Source organism: Drosophila albomicans, chromosome 2L (genome assembly GCF_009650485.2).
Source record: "Drosophila albomicans strain 15112-1751.03 chromosome 2L, ASM965048v2, whole genome shotgun sequence".
Taxonomy (NCBI): domain Eukaryota; kingdom Metazoa; phylum Arthropoda; class Insecta; order Diptera; family Drosophilidae; genus Drosophila; species Drosophila albomicans.
Window position 1 is genome coordinate 14,138,893 of NC_047628.2, and position 24,592 is coordinate 14,163,484.

General features: G+C 35.9%; 1 protein-coding gene across 2 annotated transcripts in view; it reads left to right on the top strand.

Moving 5' to 3' along the window:
- The first annotated feature begins 386 nt into the window (after nt 1-386).
- Nucleotides 387-24,592, top strand: part of LOC117564629 (probable WRKY transcription factor protein 1) — an 82,009-nt gene continuing 57,803 nt past the window's right edge. Inside the window, exon 1 of one of the 2 annotated variants that reach the window (XM_034243487.2) lies at nt 387-2,724. In XM_034243487.2, coding sequence (XP_034099378.1) covers nt 1,465-2,724 — 1,260 coding nt within the window. In that variant the 5' untranslated portion in view covers nt 387-1,464. The remainder of the gene's footprint in view (nt 2,725-24,592) is intronic. The other variant, XM_034243485.2, reaches the window with a different exon arrangement.

Genomic DNA, 24,592 nt, shown 5'->3' on the forward strand with positions numbered 1-24,592 from the left:
TTCTTTTGTCAAAACAAATGCCGGCAGACTCGAAATGTTGCTGTCCAGCATGCGCTCAGTGCTCACATCACGCGCTCTCTGCAACATGTTGCTTGTGTAACTGCTTTGACATGTTGCACGCTCTCAATTTACATTGAAATTTCCAATTGAGCATAATATTTAAATGTTTTCGCTATTAGAGAACAAAAATGCAAATCTAATTGTCAAAATACATTATAAATAAATGCATATAGAGTGTGATTTTTGTTTTTATGCTGCTGCCTTGTTAAGTGTTAAAGTACATGCGCATTTTTCTCAGTGTAGCCAGTGCTCTCAACATTGCGGCGCATCAGTTCAGATTCAGTTGCCGTTTCAGATTCAGTTGTTATCTGTAAGTCGCTTCGTGTCGTCATATGTGCGGGTTAAACGCGTGTCTCCAACGCATCCAAAAACAATTCAAACAAACTTCTTTCACAATTGTGAGGTAAACAACAACATAACATACATTGTTATGCGTGCGTGCAAAATAAATTCAAATATGTTTAACAAATAAACATATAAAATTATAAACGCATATCTGTGTGCATTTTTTTGGCAGACCGTAAAAGAAAAAAACGCGCGCGTTAAATAAATAACAAATTAAATGTGACTTAAAAATGCATTGAATATTTAAGTAAACAATAATTCAGTGAAGGAAAAATTATTGTAATTTAACGCATTTTATTGTACGGTGGCAAAAAGTTGTTTGCATTAATAAAACAAATAAATAAAATATAAAATGATTGTGAAAAGCTTAACAAAAAATATTATTGATTGGTAAAAAAGTTTATATGATAAAAATATAAGTTTAACAAACAGCAGTGTGAAAAGAATTTTGTTAAAATTGCATTCATTAAGTAAAAATTTATAATAAAAATTAAATGAATTGAAAATACAATTGGGAAAATCACCAACGAGATTTAAATGAAAAAAGAGGAATTATCATAAAAGAATTGCTGAAAATAATGCAAAAAAATTGAAAATTAAAAGCTACCAATGAGATTTATGTGAATTAAAGAAACTGCCAAACAATTGGTGGCAACATTAATGAAGTTCAATTAAAATATTTGTTGTTAATTGCAATTCCGCGAAGAGTGTCTGTCGATTTATTTAAATCTGGCATGTGTGTCTCAGTGTGACGTCGAGAAGGAAAGTGGACTGTGAGAACGAGAACGAGTGATTTATGGCTGATGGTGGAAAATGCAGTAACAAAAGAAAAAAAAATGCTTTAAATAAATAAGAACGCATAAACGTGCAACAACAAAGCGAAAACACCGAGTGAGCGGGCAAAGAACAACAATAAAAGGAAAATACATATATACGAATATAAAAAACGAAGAAAATTTCAGCACAAAAGTGAGGAAAGTGGGAGAAGAGGAAAAGAATAAAGGCAATTGAAAACAATACGACGGCATTACAGTCGAGGATAACTCATTAGAATTTGAAATGAGACGTGGCAGCAGCATGGTTAATTTTCTGTGGCTGCTGCTGGTGCTTTTCAGCTGTGCCACAGCTGAGGAGCATTCGCATCGACATCATGAGGCAACAGCAGCGGCGGCAACAGCAACAACAACAACGAGTGCACCGGGCACGCTGAAGCAACAGCAACGCTTGTTACAACTGCAACAGGCACAGGAGAACGGCAATAGCAATGGCAATGGCAATGGCAATGACATTGGCCTCCTCGACTATCGCCACCAGCATCCACATCATCACTTGCGTCATGAGCAACATTTGCGTGCCGAACTCGCTGGCAGCGTTGGCAACAGGCAACCGCCGTCGGCAGCCAAGCTGGAACTGGAGCAATTGGCCATGTTGCCGGGGCCGGGACAACAGCATCATTTGCGTCATCACAATCGTCATCATGCCGCCTGGGAGCAACGTGTTTTCCCCGCGCTGCGCCATCAGCAACAGCAGCAACAACTGCAGCAACAACATCGCACCACAATTGCCCCGGCAACATATTCGAGAGTTGTAACAGATGCTCCTCCAGCGCATTCGTTCAGCAATTCGAGCGGCACACGTTACTTTGATCGCGATGGCATCTACGCTGCCTGGATGCAACCACGTGCCACACGTGCCCCCAACTGGCAACAGCTCGAGGAGAGCTACGAGGATGGTGACGATGATGATGAGTATGATGAAGATGAGGATGAGGACTATGATGAGGATGCTGACGATGCAGCCACTGCCGAGTTGGCCAAACAAATGCCACGCTATTCGTTGTTTAGTCAAAAGTTGCCCTCAATTAGCTCCAACGAAGAGGATTACGATGCTTACGATCAGACAGTGGATGTCGAAGTTGATAAAAATACCAACAATAATAAGCATCCAAGTGTTGCCAATGGTCATGCCAAGGCGGCGGCCAAGCGGAATGTCTTTGATTGGCTCTTCAAGCGCGACAAGGAGAAGGTCAAGCCTCAGCCTCAATCGCCGCCAGTCAAGCCAAGCACAACAGAGAAGCCGAAAAGCTTTCTGGATGACAACCTAAACGATGACGGTGACGATGGGGACAACGATGAAGCCATCGATGCCTTCTCCAACGAGCAGTGGAACAAACTGGAGCATGAGCACAAAATCCAACACGAGCATTATATGAACAAACAGAAGCATCAAAAGGAGATTGAAGCTTTGCGAGCGCGCAACAGAAATACGCCATTGATAAGGCGCGGCAGCATGCGACGAGGCGGCGGCATTGATAATGAGGTAAGTTTGGCATTGCGCCCATTGTAAAGCTAAAGCTATATACCAGCTGTTGTTGTTGTTGTTGTTGCTGTGCAATGATGTCATTAGACATTGTTATAGATTCATCGTTCAACGCTGATAAGTCGCTGAGAGAGACAGAGAGTAGAGCGAGCTCAATGCGTGGCATGAATTAGGCCACAAATTGGCTTGCTTTATTGCCGACTGGTCAACCAAACACACATTTACACTTACACGCACACACATACAGATAGACAAACAGCCTCTCACACACACACACACAGCACTTTCAATATTTACACCGAGAGACTATTGTGTAAACTCGGATGAGTTGCGAAATGCGCGTTCAACTCTATGATTCATAGCCACTGTCTGCCAACCAGTCAGCCAGACAGCCAGCCAGCCAGCTAGCTAGCCCCTCAATGGTAATTTATTTTAATAGTTCTAGACGGAAAGAAAATGAAAGGGAAAACTTTGAGCAATGCAAAAGCGGAAAACATAAAATTTCGAGCAAATTTATGCTGATTAGATTGAATCTTTTGATTGTAATTATGTGAAATTAAATGTGGCAAATGTGTACGTATTGTAGAGAAGTTTCAGAGCATTTCAATTGAATCGAATTATTGGAGATTCCATTTAGGAAATAGTACTGATAATATAGAACTAAATAAGCTGTTCCTATGGATATGAATTCTTCATATTTGTGAATGAAATTAGTTGCAGTTTATTTTAAATACATAATAAAGTTTACCTAGGGATATATGCATTTGGTATATTGATATATACATATTTGTGCAAAATATAACAAATTGACAGTCAAAGCAACTAACATAACAGGGCAATTTACATTTTATTATAATACGAAATAACTAAATTATGTCTAAACAATATATGATAAGCAAAAAACGGTAGAAATAAAAATTGGTGCTATATTTGAATTACTATTCAATAGTAATTTAATTATTAAACTAATTATTAAATTACTATTGATTATTAAACTAATTATTAAATTAAATTACTATTGAGGTAGTTTCCTGCTATTTCTTGATTTATACATAGGTAATATTTTGACTTTTAAGTCTAATTCTAAAGTCTAAAACTATTAAGTTTTTGACGGCAATATAGTAAATAAATAAATTTTATAATTCGAAATTTAAAGCTTAGAGCAAAGCGAAACATAAAATTTCCAGCATATTTGCATTGATCAAAAAGAAAATTTATTTACATATTTTCATTGGTGTTATTTGATTTTAAACGTGGCAAGATACAAAAGCAATATATAATTGATTATTATTTTCAATTGATATAAATGTAATACATATGCAAATATTGATTTAATGCTTTTGCTATGAATAAAGAGCGCTTAATTTATTAATAGATGGCACAAATATTATTTGCATTTCTTAATAAAATTAGCTGCGATTTATTTTATATGCAAATTTGTCATCCATTGGAAAAATTATAAAAAAAAATGATGTATAACTATGAATTGATTTGCCAACTAAATTGGTGGTGTCTCAATGTTTTCTCTCTTTTTTACAAATATGAATTAAAATTAATATTCAAATGGTTGCTGTGCTTTTTACTGATTTAAATGTTTTTACCTGAGCATTTTGATAAAAAGCGATTTATAATTTTTAATTTATTGCATTTATAAATTATATAAATGCAAATTCCACTGCGATTGCATTTGATTGATTTCTTTCAGTGCGTTAAACGTGCTATATATAGTACATATGTGTGTATATGTAAATATAGGTCTGCAAACAGACGTCGTTGGCAGTGTGTACAATAGGTACTGACCACGGCTAATACCATTTGTGTTTTGGCTTTCAACACGAGTCATGGCAACATGGTAACAAGAACAATGAGAACGAGAGCAACAACAAAAAAAAAACAACGAGTCACGCATTGCTCTGTTTCAGTTCTCTTGTTAAATATTTACAGAATTTTGTTAAAGGGTCAACGCTGATTTCTAGACAAACGCCGTCCGCAATTGTTTGTCCAGCTGTCCAGTTGCCAGACTGTTTAACTGTTCAACTGTTGAGCTGACCAAATGCCCATTGCGGTTGGCTAATTGAAACGAACTGCAGCTGTGGCTAAGAGCAACAACTACAACTGCAAATACAACAAATTGTTGCATTTAATTTACGCTTTTTACATAGCTTTTGTTTTGTCAGCATTTAATTGCATTTTGTGGCGAAATTCGCTCACATTTCATTCTCATTCACATTCTTGTTTAATATTCAAGTGCTTCAAGTTCCTTTTTCTTGCGCACACCTTCACCTAATTGCAAAGGGCAAATTTAATTAGCCCAATGCAAACAGTTGTCTATTTAAACCAGAGAGAGTGTGGCAATTGCAACTTCCACTGCCACTGCAACTGGGGCAAACTGGACACAATAATCAAGTGCCAAAAGACGCTCTCGAGTATTTTTCGCTCGCTTTTTTAATCGCTGCTAATTTAGTTTCTCACTCTCTCTCTGTCTATCTTTTAATTTTGCTGTTTTCTTGGAAGCAGCTGACCCATTTTCGAGCTTGGCTAATAAGATTGGAATTTTTGTGCTTTAGGTTAGTAAAATATTTTTGCATTTGCTCGACGATTAGTTCGCTTGTATAACCTAGAAAAGATGCGTTTATTTCATATGAAAATTGCATTTGCATCGTGTGACACTTTAATTAGTATGAAGAAGATTATTGTGGAATTTATTCAAGGTAGAATATGAGGATTTCTTTTTGTTAGTAATTCAATTATTTATAATATTTTTTGCATTTTATACTATTTTTTTAGCAACTAATTACGTTTTTCTTTAAGCTTATATTAAATTTAAAAAATTAAGCTCAATCATAATAATTTTATGAGGATTCTATTTGTTAATTTGTTGTATTTATTTTTGCTTACAAAAAGTGAATTTGTTTTGTAGCTTATTTTAATTTTATTTTTCTAAATTTTTAGTTGTCTTTAATAAGCAGAATTGGGATATTTATTTTAAATATATTTTATAACGATTTCTGCAGATATTTTCATTTTTGTATATGTTTCTTAAGCAACTGCTTTTATTCTCTATTTCTAGTCAGTCTATTTTTCCTCAAATCATTTTATGTGGATTTCATTACATAATTTGTTTGTTTTTGATTTTGTAGCTTTATTTTATTTGTAGAATAGTTGTATCCTATTTTAATGTTTCATTGCTTGTTTGTCTTCATCACTTCTTGATGTGAAATAACTGCAGAAATTTCCTTTTGTTTGAATTGTTCATGCTTTGAAAACAACACAACAAATGGAATTAGCAAACATTTTTTTTTGGAATATTGATTAAATGAAATATGCATAGCGTGTGTTGGGCATTCATAAATTGGCCAAACAATAAACGCATTTCTTTTGTTGTGCTGCTAATCCTTGATAAGCTCTGCTGAAATGTATTTCGTAAAAACAATTTCAAATTGCAATTTGAATAATAGTTTCAAAGCTGCTAACAATACAAAATAAAATGCAAAGCAAAACAATATTTTGCTACTAAAAGTTATGAACTATTTACTACCAGTCTTGACATTATTTTTCAATGCTGCAATTGAGAAAATATCTCAATCGAGTTGAATGCTTGTTGTTGTTGCATTTGAGTGCAATTTCCGAAAGTGTCAATAATGATTATCGCATAATTACGATCGCAAGAAAAGTAAAATGGATGCAATGAAGCGTGCCATAAAAAACAAGCTTGAATGAAATGCGTTTAATGCGATGGCATCGTAAATTAAAAAGCACTCGGAAAAAATATTGTAAAATAGCAGCAAAATAAACAGCAAGTGTGGCAGCTGTTGTAGCATGCAGCAAAACAGCTGCTACAATAACAACAACAGCAACTACAGTTAAAACAAGTAGGAAAGTTCCAGTTGAGTGTGCTCGACTGTGGGATACCCGCTAACCATTTTAGAAAAAAATTAAAAATAGTTCGGCATTATCCCTCAAATATACCAATTTAATGTATCGCAGGTATACAAAAATATACCAAAGCGTATATTTGGTATATTGGTACAATACTACATTCTAAATTTACCAAAGGGCTTAAAATATAACAAATTGTCAGGCAAAGTAGCTAAGAGGCGTTTTTCCCATTGAAAAGAATTTCTTAAATAACTTCTACTATACGGATAGACTTACATGGCAATATCGCTGTCTCAGCTGTTAACGCTGATCAAGAATATATATACTTTATAAGGTCGGAGATGCCTCCTTCTACCTGTTACATACTTTTCCTGCAGTCACAAAGTTATAATACCCTTCTACTGTTTGGATAGCGGGTATAACAAGAGCGAAAATTGAGTATGTAAAAGTGTGAGTGGGATAACAAAGCTAAAAGTGTGGCATGAGTCGCCTTTTGCGACAGGTGAAATTGGCGCTATGCCATTAAAGTGACAACAACACACGCTCAATGCTTGTCCCTTCTTCTTACTCTCTCCGTCTCCGTCTCTGTCTCTCACTCCCCCTCGATGGCGAGTGACACACATATGTTATGCATGTAGTTGTATTTACATATGTCTGTGGATGACGCCGTGGCGCTCTTGCTTCCATCCTCTGCTTCCTCTTCCTCTTGAACTTGCAACAACAGCAGCAGCAGCCAGAGGCCACTCGTAAAATGTATCTCGATGTTTACATAATGCATTATTTGCATGTTGCCGCTGCTGCTGCACTTAATTGCAAAGTTGGTAAAACATTTTTTAACATTTATTTCATTTGATGTTGCTGCGGGCTGCTTTATTCTGTGCTCTGCTCTACTCTGTTCATTAACGCGCCAAGTGTGGTTAACCAGCGCGTATACGCAATGTTGCAAACCATATTACTTTTTTTAACCAGTGATAAATGCGTTAAAATTTATCACACATACATAAAAAAAATGTGTGCTGCAAATTAAAGACTTAGTTAATTACCGACAGCTCAAACAAATGCGACTTGTAATGCAAATTATAAATTATCGCTGGGATTTGTTTAGCCAAAGCTTGTCTAAAATGTGGTATAGCTAATGTTTGTACATGATGGATTAGTAGAGAATCAAAAGATTAATATTTACACATTGCTTGGCTAGAAAAATTTGTATTTAAGCATGAATGAAAAATGTATTTTTGTTCTATTTTAGTTTGAGGAAAGTGTGAATGTTTATTTGTGGAAAAATTAAAAATTGTGTAAGTAAAAAATCAAGATAGTTTTACTAGCATGAAATAAAATGTTTATTAAAGAATGCTTTAATATAGTCGGTAAATATTATTTGATCAGAATTGTTAAAGATACTTGGTTAAATTTTGTATTGTTCTCATAAACAAAACTTCAGCTCAGATCTACAAAACAAATGAAAATGTACATTTTTAATGCACTTGATAGTGTGCTTAAGCCAAGCATTGCAATGAAATCTGCTTGAAAGGCTTAAACGTTTCTCAAGTGGAGCTTAGCTGTTGCTGTTGCTGCTGCAGTTGCATTTATATCTTTAGTTACTCATAGAGTATTCCAAGTATAAGCAATAATAACGACGTAGCTATTTAAGTCAGCAATAAACCCAACAACAGACAAAAATACATTTTTCAATTCAACACAAATTCCTCAACTCTCAACTTTTTGTTGTTGCTGCTGCTTCACAAAAAAAGGTGTTAAAAAATTTGCACGCAGCGCAATATTTGCAAATATTTTGTGCAATTTGCCAAGCTTTCTATTGTAGCTGCAGTTGCATTTAGAGTTGAAGTTTTTGTTATTTGCTGTAAATGTCGCTGTTGTGTTGTTGTTGTTGCTGTTGCTCTCCCGCTGCTGCTGCTGCTGTTGCTGCTGTGAATATTATTGCTTTAGTTGTAGTTGTTGCTCCCGCACTGACCTTTTCGAGCTTCATTTGCACATATGTATGAATGCCACGCCCCCATATCTCAGCATGCGCCACGCCCCTGCTGTGCTGTCAGTTTAGCTGCAGATTTGATAGTAGTGTTTTGTTGTTGTTGTTGCTGTCGCTGTTGCTGTTGCTGGCATTGTCGCTTTATCGTCGTCGCATTTGTTGCCACTCGTATCGCGCTGTGTTCATAAGCTTTTAACTGCCTTTTGTGTGCAAGTCTTTATCTGCTCTACTCGATGTCTTCCTTTTCCTATATCACAGCTTCCCTGCTGAGTTGGCTTCTCTCTTTTGCTATCTCTATTTTTGCTGCTGTGGAATCTGCGCTTAGCCCTGCACTTCAAATGGCAAAGCGGCTTAGTGTGAAATGAAAACCAACCGCAAAGCGGTTGTCAGAGCGAGCAACACCCCGAAAAGCAGCAGCAGCAAAAAAAGCAAGCAGCAATAGCAGCAACAAAAGGGGCAACCAGAGCAGTATAGTAACTACAGCAGCAACAACAATACTACAACAACAACTACATTGACCTTGAACTACTAAAAGCAACAACAAGCAATAGCAACAGCAACAGCAACAACTAGCAGCAACAGCAATAACTGCCAACAACTAGCAGCAACAGCAACAAGCAACAACAAGCAACATTGGAAACAACTTGCTTGCGCTGCTGCAGCAACAACATTAACACAAGCTACAACTGCTTACAACTCAAGTATTTGTTGCATGTTGCATGTGTGTCGTTTTGTTGTGGCTCTTTTACTTTTCTTGCTATGTAACTGTTGCTGCTGTTGCTCTTATTGCGTGCTGTTTGCTGTCTGCTGTTGCTGATGCAGTTTTATTGCACTTCTTGCTGCTGCTGTTGCTATTGATTATCCTCTACTTTAGTGCCTCATCTCATGTTTGTTTGTTGCCTGCATGTTGCTGTCGTGTTAGCTCTTGATGTTGTCATTTTTCGCTCAGTTTCGATTGCGTGTTTGCTGCCGTGACGCTCTTTATGCTCTCCAGCTGTTGTTGTTGACACTCTGCTGTTTAGTTTTACCCGCATTTCATGCACTTATTTTTGCTCTTTAAGAATTCCACAGTTGCTGCAACAGCCACTCTTATATAAGTTTCTATATATGCTGCAAATGAATTTCATTCATTTTCAATTGCACAAAACTTTTGCCTTATTGTCTCTGGAAAATGTTCAGATTGCACTCTCTTCTATTTTTTTGGCCATTTTTCTTGGCTTGTGGAAATGACTCTCGAAGCAGCTATTGCGACCTCTTTCCCTGGGGTCCCATAATTTATGGCAGCATCTAATATAAATTTCAAGAAATTACTTGCTCGTATTTTCTGCGCTGCGCTCTGTGCTTTGAAAAAAGCAATATAAATTCTCTCAACTAATTGGCAACGTTTTGCCCTCAGCACTCTTGGCTTGCATTTTTGGCCAGATTGCTGGCAAAAGCTGTTGTTGTTGTTGTTGTTGTTGTTGTTGTTGCTGTGGCCAGGGGCAGCATCTTGAAGCTGCTTAATGACTTTATTAGACAAACAAGTGGATTGAAGTAACGATATCCAGACTTCTCCTCCGCCTCCCACACATTGCACTGCCACACATGATGTTGCAAAGAATTCTTGGAATGCCGCGGCATCATCTTCGTCGACGTCGGCGTCGTCGTCGGCGGCTTCATCACTTAATAAATCATGCAAACTATATGCAGACATATGTAAAGAGAGAGAGGGGAAGAGAGAGGGGAAGACACACTGTGCGACGACAGTTTGCTAGTTAATCTGACAGCAAACTCTTTTGTCAGACAACGTCGGCGGCGTCGGCAAGCAAGTAAACGATATGTATCTTTTGTCTAGTAACTGCGTATTTTGTGTTCACAGTCCCACAATCTGTTCAGTTACAGCATTTGTGTCGCTTTGCATTTGCAGAAGCGAAACCACATGGGATATACACACCATATTATTACACGCTGATGCCGACAGTGTTGATAAAAATCGATGATGAGCTTCATTTCAAATGCAGTGCGTCAACTTGATAAATTGGGGTCAAGGTGGATGGATGCACATTGTCCACACACACACACATACACACACACATTACAGCTAGCCGTACACATTATTATTACAGTTACAGTTAGAACTCTCTGGCGATCAGCGATCACGTGGCATTGTGATAAAAAACGCCATCAAGTCACATAAATAAAACTTACGTGACTTCATGCAGAGGTGCGTGATGGTCTTTCTTTTTTTTTTTTGGTAGTGTCAAGGCATCAACACTTCCAGACTTGCGCTTTATTATGGCCAAGTCGAGTGAGTTTCTTTTTAAGGTTTAGCGCAATTGCTCAATTTGCTTGCCAGGTCGCTTAAGTTTTTATTTAGTAGTTTGTGCTGTCAGCAGGCTGACGGAAATCAATCGGAAGTGATTTAGTAGATTGCTTCATTTCAATGCTATTTGCAGAAGGGTTTCTATTAAAAGTCTAGCAACGTCATGACGTTTAATTAACAGCACTTTTTTGACACGTTGACAGCTCCAATTCGGTTAAAGGTTGGAATTTTCCTGAATTATAAATAAATATTGAAAATAAATGCTTGCCAATATTATTGATTTATTTATCTAATGTGCAAGTGATGTAGTGAGCAACGAAAAGTGATACTTATTTGGCATTTGAGTTTTATCGAATGTATTAAATATTTATAAAATTAAAACATTACAACTATGCAATTATTTAATGGAAAATGTGTTATGATGTCACACATTTATTTAGGTATTTTTCATTTAGCTTGTTGCACATTTAATTAATTATAAATTATGTTAAAAATTCATGAATATTCTTATGAAAATATTTATATATTTTAAATGAAAAATATTGCATATTTTCTATACATTATATTAATTATTAATTATGAATTCGAATTTGAATTTGTAAAAAATAGATTGCACTTTTGTAAGTGTTTTAAATGCAACTTTTGTGGTATTTCATTATTTAAATATTTTGGGTCAATATAATTGCATATTTTTTAAATTTTCTTTTTTAAAAATGTATGTGTTTTAAATTTTAATTTTGCGTTTTTCTTTATTTGTTATTCTAAATTAAAAATCATATCGTACTTTCTATGAATTGAAGTAAATGTCTCACACACTTTCTATATTTGAAGTTTTTATGATATTAGTATGTATCAGGTGTGGTCTAAATGAGTTTTCACTAGGATCTGTTGTAATTTCAAACATAATATATATGTATATATATGCGAATTACAAATTTTGCAGAACATTTAATGATTATAATTGAAAGTTGCATTAGTTGAAGCTTTCACTTGTGTGGTTAGTACGAAATTCAGCAGCTTAATTAATAATCTCAAGCAAAAGCACAATTTGAGCAACAGTTTCCTACTAATCTTGGCTAAAATGTAGTTGCAGAGTCGCCGCATAGCGTGAGACAACATTCTCAATTGTTGCTCAAGGCCATCTCCAGGTACCTTATCAACTTGAGCACGCACACGCATACACCTTAAAATAGAGCATGTGTGTGTGTGTGTGTGTGTGTAACCAAATATGCTGCCCGAAAATTCCTTCGCTTTGCACCGCAACACTTTGAAGTGACAAACGGCAATAAGAACAACAAACAACAAGCAAACGACAAGCGACAAGCGACAACAACGACAACGACAATGAAAATGCGACAAAAGCGACAACGACATGCGGCAAAGCGGCTGGAAAATAATATGGCTGTCAAAAGAGCCTAACAATAAATCATGACAGCTAACGAAATGTGCAAGTGTATAAGAGTGTAGAGTGTGTGGTGTGTTTGTATTTGTATTTGTATTGTTGTTGTTACGTGTCGCTGTCCATTTCGCAATCGCAGCCATGCCCAAGTCCATTTCAATTTCCATTCCCGCATTTCCGCAAAATGGCCATGTACATTTGTTGGTCAGAGTTTTGGGTGGCCAACAAATTGTAACAGAGATTTGTGAGAGACAACAACAAACACAGCATAACAACAGTGCTGCCCCTGAACAGTCGAAACCAATTCAACAAATTTAATGATGCCCAAATAGACAGTGAAAAACCAAAAAAACCAAAACACGACACAACAATCATTCAACTGTAAACTCTTCACTAAATTCTAAATTCGAATTTTGTAAACTGTTGCACTCAGGTGAACGATAAATTCCACTGATTTCATTGTTGTTTTGATAGCACCCTCACTTGCTCTCTCTCTCTCTCTCTCTCTCTCTTCACTTCATTCTAATTCATTAAGCAGAGCGCATAAATCAAACTAAGTAAACTCCAAACTACAAAATGTCAATTGAGTGCTTTTGAAAGGTTCTTTCAAATACAAAAAAAAAAAACCTTTTCAATGACACCCGCTGTGGCGGAGAGTTGAGTTATAGCTGTCAGTTAATGCCACAACTGATGGTTAACGATGAATTGCACCTGTTGTTGCCTTTGCCCGATTTGTATCAAGCAGCACACACCCTTATGTAAAAAAAGGTCAAAGGTTGCTTTGCAAATGTCTTTATTCAATATTGATGCATTGCCCCCTGAGCTGTAGGTCCGAGTCGTTCTCTCTCTCTCCCTTGTTTGTGCCTCTGGAGTCATTAAAAATTTAACATAAATTTTGCTGTTGCCCACTTGACAGACTAACACACATACACACTGGCACTCACACAGGTGTGTATAAGTGTGCGCTGGTATGTGTGTCAAAGAGTCACACCAAATTGCATTGCCATTATATAAAGTAAAAGCCCCGATTAGACGACGACAACAACGTGACACGCAAAGGGGGCAAAATGAGAACCAGAAACACACCCACCTGACAAATTGTATGAGTGTGTGTGCTGTGCTGTATGTTGTGCTGTGTATGACAAGTGTCACCCAGTTTCACAGTGGTTCCAAACATAATACTTTGTGATGAAAAGAAATTGCAAAACTCAGTAGGTGCTTTTTCTTTCTGAGATATTCAGAAGTCAAGATAAGTTTCCCTTTTTAACCATAAATTTAATAATTTATAAGAAAACTTTTAAAGAATTACAGAAATTACTTAAACAGCATTCAAGATTAACAAATCTCAAACAATAAATTAAGTGTTTTATTTATAAAATATGCATAAGCTGTAATCTTTAGCACTGAATTAAAATTGAATTAAATATACTGATTTTTAAAGAACAAGTTATTTTATTGATAGAAGGTTTACATTGCACTCTATGATATATTTTGAATGCAGCACCAAATATAACATTTAGTATATTTGTAGTATATCTGTGGTACATAAAATTTGGTATATTTCAAATATAATACCGTACTATTAAGCATTCTTACTTGTTTTTGATTGACTCAGTTAATTTTGCAGTTCGTACAATTCAATTTAATTTAATCCCAGCATGCAGAACACTTTTGCATTTTCTCCGATTTAATTTATTCGTTGGTATGATTTATATGCATATGTTTTGGCATAAATCTAATCATTTATTTTGCATTTCATTACAAGAATTTAAATTATGCAGTGACAAAATGTTAAATGACACTTTTTCTTGTATTTGTGGATTAGAATTAGTGGCCATAAATCTATTTTGCTATCGTTTTGTGTGAGGAGATCTAGCAATTTTCTTATCTTTGTAATTTATGCACACATCTTTTTGCATAGTTCACTTTGTGCTTTGGGCATTATCGAAAAATATAACAAGAAGTTGATTTATTGCGACAAACTTATTGCTTGCGTTACAATTGAAAAGCGTTTCGACTTGAATAACGAATTAAGTACACACAACATTTATGGTTATCCATTTCATTTTGACCACACCCATCATAACTTAGCGCCCACTATGCACACACACAGTCATTGAAATTGTAGTTACAGTTAGATTGGATGCAAGAGAGTTGCAGAGTTGTCGCAGCACTCAACTTGCCTCGGATTTCGAATTTTCGACTGCGAGTCTGAAAGAGACACCAAGTGTTATGCAAATGACTGGCAAAAACGCATTTGACAGCTAAATCAATAAACATAACTCTGGTCCGTGACAAGATCGGCATTGCACTTAGTCCGAAATTGATGACGAATGTATGCATGCGAATATGTTTTGAATATGACTGCACGAATGAGTGCACATTCTGTATCTCTAATGCAGTTTTCGGGGAGGTCTGCAGCATACAAAATTTGCATTTTAATTAATTCAGCTGCAGTTATGCGAGATGACTCTATTCGGACGTGTATGTCTTAATTTTGTGACAAGATGTTGTCGATAACTGTTTTCATATTCGATTCAATTCGATTCGATAGTTATGCTCTGTCTTCATTGTGTGTCTTGTATTTATGACATTCGAAATTCCTCAAACCAAAATGACAGCAAATTGAATACCAATGCCAAAGAGTTGTTTTTTTTTTCCTTGTCTTGTACCATCAATAAATCGTTTAATTGAATTCGATTGGCACAAAGCATTTGAAAGACAAGAAAGTTGTGAGTAGCAAACGAAAGTTTAATACGCTGCCAGAGCTGGGAATTGAATGAAAAAATATAGATGTATAATAACTTTGATTGTTTGTAATACTTATTCGTTGAACATGTTCCATAAGTAGCCTAAATAATGCTAGTTTATAGCAATCATTTTAATTTTGCTACAAGGAATTTTTACGAAGTCATTTTAAAAATTTAAAGAATAATTTGGAACCACAATACATACAATTTGTTTATTTTAAAAGTTAAACATTTTTAATTTTTTGTGAGTCAATAAATTTTTTTTTATCAATCATTTTAATAAGATATGTTTTCAAATTTAAATAATAAACTAGAATTCTCATTTTTAATTTATTTTGTAACAAAATTGAGTATTTAAATAAATTAAAAAAAATAAAATTCTTACATTTTATTTATATAAATTGAAAACATAATCTAGAACCAATTAAGAGCTTAGGAAATTTAGGATGTATCAGCTAAACATTTTATAATTTTCTACAAGATTGCACAAATTAATCTACTTTCTAGAAATAATTTCCATAAGTAAATACTCCAGTACGCTACAAATAAAATTACGAAAATAAAATCTTTACCAAGTTTTAATTAAAGTTGACACTATCTATAAATCATTGATATTTAATATGTGCAAACTAAACATTTAAAAATACTCCCTAATCTCCAGAAATTAAACTAATTTCTAGTAATCATTTCCATAATTTAATACTCAATTTTCTCACAAACTAAATTACCAAAATAAACCTTTTGACAAGTCACATTTCAAATTGAATAAAATAATCTAGAATTTGTATAAGATTTAGCTCAAGAGCTCAGTTGTCACACCTTTTTTATTTTATATTCATTTTCATCATCCACTTCTTAGCAGCACTCCAAGACCCACATAAAGAGTATCAAAAAACTAAAGCCCAGTAGCCGTCTGAGCTTTGTCTGGTCTGGAGAGCTCTTCAAATATTAGACGTTGCCGTGTCGTAGTCGCGTCAGTCGCATTTATTTGATTTGTGTCGAGAGACGACAACGACGACGACAACGCACAAAAATAAAATTGTTAGAAATTTTCAGCGTCTCGAGTTGCACTTTTGCATTATGCATGAGAAATCAACGCATAGTTTGTTGTCGATTTCGATGTCGATGTCGATGACTGTGCGGTGCGTTTGACAAGTTCACAATGCATCAGTAAATTTCCACAATATATCATTTTATTTTTTGTATTTTGGACATTTTGATTGCCCTCGTGGCACGTTGTGCGCATCATAAGCGCATTTCTATTTTATTTTTTGTTTTTATTACACAATTGTGATGTGCTGGAAACAAAACACTTTGACACTGAGCCCATGAAGCGTGTCTCCCGCGCTGACAAGGCTTATAACGGCACTTCTTTGCCAACTTATGAGTTCGTGTGTGTGTTATTCATCTCAATTTGGCTTTCAAGACTTTCGCTTTTACTTGGCGTATTTTTCTTTCACATGTTGCAATCTGCACACGCCAGAACTTTCCTAATCAAATCACAAAATTTCACTCAACTGAAACTCGTGTCGGTCGCACGATGACGATGATGATTATGATTATTGTGGTGACGATGATTATCATGATCACGATCTAGTGGACGCGGCCATTCACGCGTTGAAAGCAAGCCAAGGGCAAGTCTATAAATATAATTAGTTCAACATTGCCACGTTGAATCAACCAAGTGGCCAACTTATGATTTCCGTCGATGATTCATAATTGTTAATTGCGTGTGCTTAGTTTGAGACAGAGACAGAGACACAAGAATGAGGCAGCTTTATGCATTAATTAATATTTGAAAAAAAATAATTAATTATTGGTATATTAATTCATCATCGTGTGCAGTAAATAAATTTAAATTATGAAATATAATGTTGAAGGAATTAATTAATGTAAAGGAATTAAATTTACAAAAATTATATTAAAGTTAGTTAAAAGTTTCAAGCATATGAAAACGACATGATAAGGTAATAATGTAAAGGAATTAAATTTACAAAAATTATATTAAAGTTAGTTAAAAGTTTCAAGCATATGAAAAAGAATTTAATGAGAAGAAAATATTATGAAGTTTGTATTTTTCATATGTTAAAAACAGACACAAATTTGATGTTAAATATTTATGCAAAACAGTGCGGTAATAGTCTTAAAATATACTAAATTAATATACTAATTGGTATACAGTTATACAGTTACATTACAAATATACCATTGCAACATCCGTTTTTATACCCGCTACCCATAGGGTAGAAGGGTATTATAACTTTGTGCCGACAGGAAATGTATGTAACAGGTTGAAGGAGGCATCTCCGACCCTATAAAGTATATATATTCTTGATCAGCGTCAACAGCCGAGACGATCTAGCCATGTCCGTCTGTCCGTCTGTGTGTCTGTGTGTCTGTGCGTCTGTGTGTCCGTCCGTCTGTCCGTATGAACACCTAGATCTCAGAGACTACGAGAGATAGAGCTATAATTTTTTTTCGACAGCATTTGTTATGTTTGCACGCAGATCAAGTTTGTTTCAAATTTTTGCCACGCCCACTTCCGCCCCCGCAAATCAAAAAAATCGAATAACAAGCGTAATTTTAAAGCTAGAAGAAGAATTTTGGTATATATAATAATAACTATAGTAGTTATGATTCCTGAAAATTTGGTTGCGATCAGATAAAAATTGTCGAAGTTATTAAAGAAATACTTTTGTATGGGCAAAAACGCCTACTTACTCGTACAAGGGGTCTTAGTTACTTTGGCTGACAATCTGGTATATTGAGCCGTCTATGGTATATTTTGAATGCGGTACTTTATCGATATACCACATATACCATTCGGTATATTTTTAGTATTTTTGCAGTATATTTGGTATATTTTGAGAATAATACCGCAAAATATATTGCTTTTATTCAAAATGGGTAGCGGGTATCTCACAGTCGAGTACACTCGACTGTAGCTTTCTTACTTGTTTAAATATGGCTTGTCAAATTTTAATATTTACTTAGTCAAATTTGAATGTTACTTTAGAAGTTTGAAATGCTTAATTTTACTGCCTCTAGAAGTTCACACATTGATGAGCAAATCGTCATTGATTAGCGTCAATAAACGTAGAATTGTTGATTTGATGTGACCTCAGTAACCCAATTACTCTTGCAATGAACAGACTCCCTCCCATTGCGTAGCCGCAAGGTTATTTTAGCTCCAATTGCAGCTTCAGCATTTGCCCTTCTCCAGCACTCTCGATGTGCTTGAATTTGCATAATTCTGTCATTGCCAGGCCATCCACCTGCTGAGAGATACGAGAGTGGATGCTGGCATATGACCATTGTGAACCCTGGGCAAGTTATAAACTAAACGATATCAAGAGCCAAAAGCAATGGCATTGTTAATCACTTCATCAACGTCAAATCGCCAACAACTTCAACTGGCAACCAAAACTAACCAACGAAGCAATCAGTCGATGCAGCCAGCGGGGCATTTGCAGCAACAGCAACAGCGGCAGCTTCTAGACTCGTTGACTATGTTATATGTATAGTACTGTGCATATTCATAGTTGAATGGCAGACCAAATCTCAGCGGCATCAAACATTTTTGCGGCCTTCGTGTGCACCAGGGGGCATGCAACCGCTTGCAGATGCCGCTTGCAGTTGCTGCCAGCCTCTTGGAATTATGATGTGCTCGTGCTCGTCTCGACTGCCAACTAATAATTGCCTCAACTCGCAGCACTGTCGGCGGGGGCAGGCAAATAAATTTACACAGAGTTGCAAATCATTTGACTGCAACGACGACGACGACGGCGGCGACTCCCAACTAACAGTCTCTCTCTGTCTCTCTATGTCTGTCGTTGGACTGTGTGTTGACTTGTTTCTTCTCTTTTCGCTTGTTGCCTTTTGCATTCCTAAGTTTTGTTTGTTTTTGCGCAAAAGTTTCGCTGCTGTGCAGCGATGATGTCATATGCAAATCAACATGCATAGCACAGACCAGCCACACAGTCTAATCTGTGCATTGGCCTGGTCGATGGCAAAATGACAAAGGTTATGCTGCAAATACTCTAAGGTTAAACCATGCCAATGCGATTGTAAGCATTGTCGATTTTACATCATATTGCTAGCTTAAATCTAGCTTGATTTATGAATTACTTGTTTACTGGCTGCTTAGAAGGTAGAATGGTATATAAGAACAGAATGTAAGTCTGCTTAAGAATGGAGTCATGCACCTCAATTAAAAAGCTATTAACTAGAGAGTACGATAAATTTATAACATGCACTTAGAATAATAGTTGAACTAAATTCTTTATTTAGAATGTACAAAATATATTGCATAGGAATTTTACTACTTGAATTACCAAACAGAATTTAAAATATAAAAACACTTAAAATACTCATCATTCCAACTGTATTTTAATTGAAAATTCCTTTTAAATTTTATGATTACTACAATTTCATTACGATTGTTATTATATATTATTTTATTTCACATTAATTTTCCCTTTCGAATGATCTTAAAATACACACTGAAATTTTTTCTTGGTGCTCTTAAAATATTCACTAAGTATCTTAAAGAATGTCTTAATTTTCACTGTTTTTTTATTAAAAATTATAATTCCTAATTCATTTTTGTCTATCTTGATTTTGGGATTACAGCAAATTCTTTACAATTATAATAATAATTATTGTAAAATTTCATGAATTTATTAAAATATGTATATAAATGAGTATCTCAAAGTTTTCATTTTTTAAATTGCCAAATTCACAAAAATGTAAATAAATGTATTGACGTCGTGAAAAGAAATTATTCACTAGGTATCTTAAAGTATGTTTTTATTTTTAATGCATTTTATTTAAAATTTTAATGGCTAATTTTTTTTTATTTTGATTTTATGAAAATGCATTACAATAATAATATTATTATCTCAAATGCTGCATACTGCATTATTCTGTAAAATATATTAATAAGTATTCCGAAGTCTGACTTCGTTTTAATTGCGACATTCTCAAATATCCATTCTAATTACTAATTCATTTTCTTGTTCTTATTTTTTGTCATTGCAGGTGAGTCACACTGGCAGCTGTTTGAGGCTGTGGCATTTTAGCAAATGTCAAATTAACATTTTACAACGTGAGTCCAAGACAAGTTCAGCTCGATTAATCAGTGTTAAACTTATCTATGTGGTTGCTGAGTTTCGGAGTTTGCGGTTTTCCCTTGACAACGCAGTGGCAAGAGTCGAGTTTTGTAGGCGAGTGGCAAGTGGCGAGTGTTGAGGTCAGTGCGTATAATTAGCCTAGTGGTCATGTTGCCCATGTTGCCATTCCCAGCTGCATCGTTGTTCGGCAGCCAATTTGTAACTGGCCAACTCAAGCATGTCCCTGGTTCCCTGTCTCTGTTGACGTCTTTGCTGCCTGTTCGCATCGCACAACGCCTAACGACCCATTAGTCACGTCAAATCAACACACACAAACACAAGTCAAGGAAATAAGGTCCAGAATAAAAAAAAGAAAAAAACAATAAAGGCAAAGTGATCGTGACCAATTCATGTTTTCGCTCTCGCTCTCGTTTCACTCTTTACTCGCTGAGTGACGTCAAAGTCGATGTCTGCAAACGTTGGCCAAGTGTTGACAAACTTGTGGCTCACACTGTACCACCACGCAGTGGCAAACACCCTCCACACCCCCTTCAACCATCACTCGCTCTCTCGGCCTCTTTCTTTGCGCACTCTGTTAACCCCCAGTTGACCCTTGAGCCTGACATTTCTGCATAGAGTGTGCGTGCGTGTGTGTGTGTTTCTGTTTGTGTGTCCCTTATGTCCCTCTTGGCAAACAGGCCAAATGCGCAAAACTGTCCATCAACTGACCACAAAATGTCACTCACTTTACGCCTCGGCAAAATAACGCAAAATTCTATGGCAAATTTATAATTGAAGCAGCGGCTGTGGTTGCCAAAAAATATGTCGCAAGCCAGTTTTGCATATTTATCCTGCGATAGACTTTTGATATTTTTTATTTTAAGAGAGTTCCGGGAAGAGCTGCGATAAAATTGATTATTCTTTTCTAAGAATTTTCATTTAAATGGTTGACTCGAATTTCACTTGGCTCAATTTACATTTAATTATTTAGCAACCAATACTTTCCTAGAATATATGTAGCTTTAAATTTTATTCTGGTTATTTTCTTTATTAAGTCTGCATTTAATATTTGAAAGTCGCAATAAATTTATATTTTTCTATAGGGTATCTATGTGTGCAAGTCGTCTTGCAATAAATTCTTTGCTTACCTTCTTGAAGCCAACAATTAAATATTGTAATGAAAGCCAGTCTCAAGTTTGTTTAGAGCAGGAAGTGGCTTCATCCTACATGCGTTTGCTCCTTCCTCCTTAATATCACGTATAGGTGTGTATGTGTGTGTGTATTTTTCGTTGATTTGAGAATTGAATTTGCATACTTATTAGCATGCGACTGGCATCTAAAACTATTCGGATGTTAGCGAGGCGAATTCCAAGTCAACTTTTCGCAGCTCCTTTTGCACATATGGACAGGCAAATAAACACATTTCTGCTGATGGCCACAGCAAATCCATTTAAGGCAGCTTCACCTGTGTGTGTTTGTCTATATGTGTGTGTGTGGACGTGGCCTTTGCTTCCATCTTCCAACCGAATTTCTGTGCATCGTGTGCAGCACGCAGAAAAATGAATTTCAAGCAGGCATGCCACACACACGAAAAAAAAGAAAAACACAGAAAATAAATAAAGTTGCAAAGCTGCAAACTCAACCTCCTTGTGCTGCATCGCCTCTGATCTCACCAGGCTATTTTCTTTACTCTGCGTTGGGCATATCAATTTTGTTAGAAAATTGTGCAAAATATACCAAACTATGTACCTCTTTCCTTTTGTTCATCTACTTCTATGCTTACCTACTTTAATGCTAATTTGAAACTTTTAATTATATGATAGATTTCATATTTGATTTTGGAGCAGGAAGATTAGTCTCTAATATATAAAAATATATATGTATATCGGATTGTGAGAATAGAGTAACAAATCTTTCAAACATTTTTTCTATAAAAAACTTGTCAGATTAATTGTGGTTTAATATGCTTTCAGTTTCGAAAAGTATTCCAAGATGTTCCTCTTTATTAGTCTTTTGTACATTAGTTATTCGCAATAAGAAACTTTTGGTTCCTTGTTAGTTAGTTTTACATTTTATTTAAAGATTTCATCTTCTATCAACCATAGTTTTTTGAATTTTTAAAGTTAAATGAATAGTGCAAATATTGTCCAAAGAATTGAAGTTCTAACTATCTTCTCTTTTTATAAAATTCATATTCGATGTGCCAAATAAAACAGTTGTTATTTTTGTGGCATTTTCCCATTCAGTTGGTGTGGATTACAAAATAATCTGCGGTTTTTATTTGCGCATCATTCTTACACTGAACTCTGAAGGGTATTTGACATATTTAAATTCATTCGTTAGGTTTCGTTTATTTTTGTGTGTTTTGTTGTTGTTTGGGAGGCGGGTTGAAGTGCAGCTTTTGCCCCGTTGCGAAAGCAAAGTGAAATGGGTCTAGTGCATGCTCAACATGCCATCGTCATCGTCGTTGTCGCCGCCGCTGTGGTTGTCCTTAGTCCTTGCTGCGGTGGCCTATCCTCTGGCCTTCAGCTGGGCTCGCAAGGCAAACACACAACAGAGACGAAAAAACTTCGACGTTGTTTGTTGCCGTTGCTTGTGCGCGCATTTTTTCGGCGCGGAGCATGGATGGGAATTTGTTTTGGGCTGTGCATGTGGACTGCCACACTGACTCTCCACATTCTCAACGGTGGCCAGGCAGCTGCTCATCCTGTAGCATTTTTGCTTAAATTGAGTTTTTGCCCGCAACTTGGATTTATTGTATTTGCATAGTGGCAAACACTTTAAAGTCTTGTGTGCGACTTTAAGATTTCCAACTCCACAATTGTGCGTATGCTTGTGTGTGCGTCACTAATGGACACTGGTCACTCCTTCGTGCTCCAGTTCAGTCCAGTTTTGTCGTGAGCCTTTTGCGGGCGAGCTTATGAGCTGCAAAGTCCTTGGGAGAGCATCTAATCCTTGGGCAACGACAAACGGACCTGCAGCTAAAGTGTAAATGCTGTCATAATGCTTGTACCGACATCAGTATGACAGACCTCCTCCCGCCTCTTAACCACAGTTCTATGCTCCCATTCCTCACATTCCCCGCTCTCTCTCTTGGCTCTCCCATGAGAGGCTTGGCACGTGCTCAGCGGGCGAGGACAAGCACTTACTAAAGCCGAGCTGCTGCTACTGCTGTTGCTGCTGCTTATTAGCCATGCAGTTGAGTGCGTGTCATGTTTCAGTTTGCTTTAATTAATTTCAGTCTGCGCTAAGTAATCTAAGAACCAAAAAAAAGAAACAGGAAAAAACACAAACACATACAAAAACACAACAAGCTCAGTTCACAGCGAGCTTGAGAATGAAAGTGTTGCATACTTTCTAGCGCTGGTGTTACGAATACGTAGCGTGGGTTGTGCAATCTTTAACTGTAGGTTATGAAAATTTATTTAACTAGTAATGAAAATCAGAAATTTGGTTAGCATTTATGCATAATAATTCCGTATTATTTGTTGGAATTTAATAATGCATTTGAAGATTAATTATAGCGGGTTCAAGATGTTTTTTTTGTAATATTTATTTAATGAGTAATTTAATCAGTGAAAGAAACAAACAAATATTAAAAATATAACTCATTACAGGATATATTTTTGATCCAAACCTCAAGTCTATCGCATTAAACTTATATATAGCCTATCGGTTTAGATATTTTTGATAAATTGAAATTTTGAACTACTTTCATTGATAATAATTTATACCTATTATGTTGGGAAGATGGGTTTATACCGATATATAGTGTTCATATAAATAACAAGTACGAAAGCTACATTCGAGTATGCTCGACTGTGAGATAAAAGCGGAAATAAAGCAATGCTCAAAATTTTTTTAAACTATGATATCTTGATATCTTGTCGACTCATTTAATAGGAATGTTAATATTATATCAGAATTAAAATCATTATTCAGAAATGCTTTGGTATAGGTATTATTCAATTTTGGTCATACTTTGCGGGAATTTAAAGCCACAAATGATTCGTTTATAGCTGAAAATTGAATACTAAATAGACTGGCAATTGCGTTAAACCTGTTTCGAGCAGCATATATAGTATATTATATAAAATATGCCACGTTGCATCGCGATGGACTCGCGCAATTTGTGTGCTTTATTTCTGCATGCCGTGCATCCCAAACAAATTGCTTTAAAACACTTGCCACGCGACACGAGTGCGAGAAAATTTGCCGGATGCCGTGAAGCACGAAGAGCCAAGCACTTGGGAGGTGCTTTGAAAACGCGTTAGCTGCATTTTTCACTACAATTTTTGATTACACTTCAATCGGCTCCGGCCGATAGCTGAAACGCACTCTTCGCCCTCTGCCCTTAAACCCAAATAGAATAGTCAGAGTAAGAGCAAAGCTAAAAAATAGAGGAGAGAGAAAAAAATGCAGTAACATATCAAGTAAAAA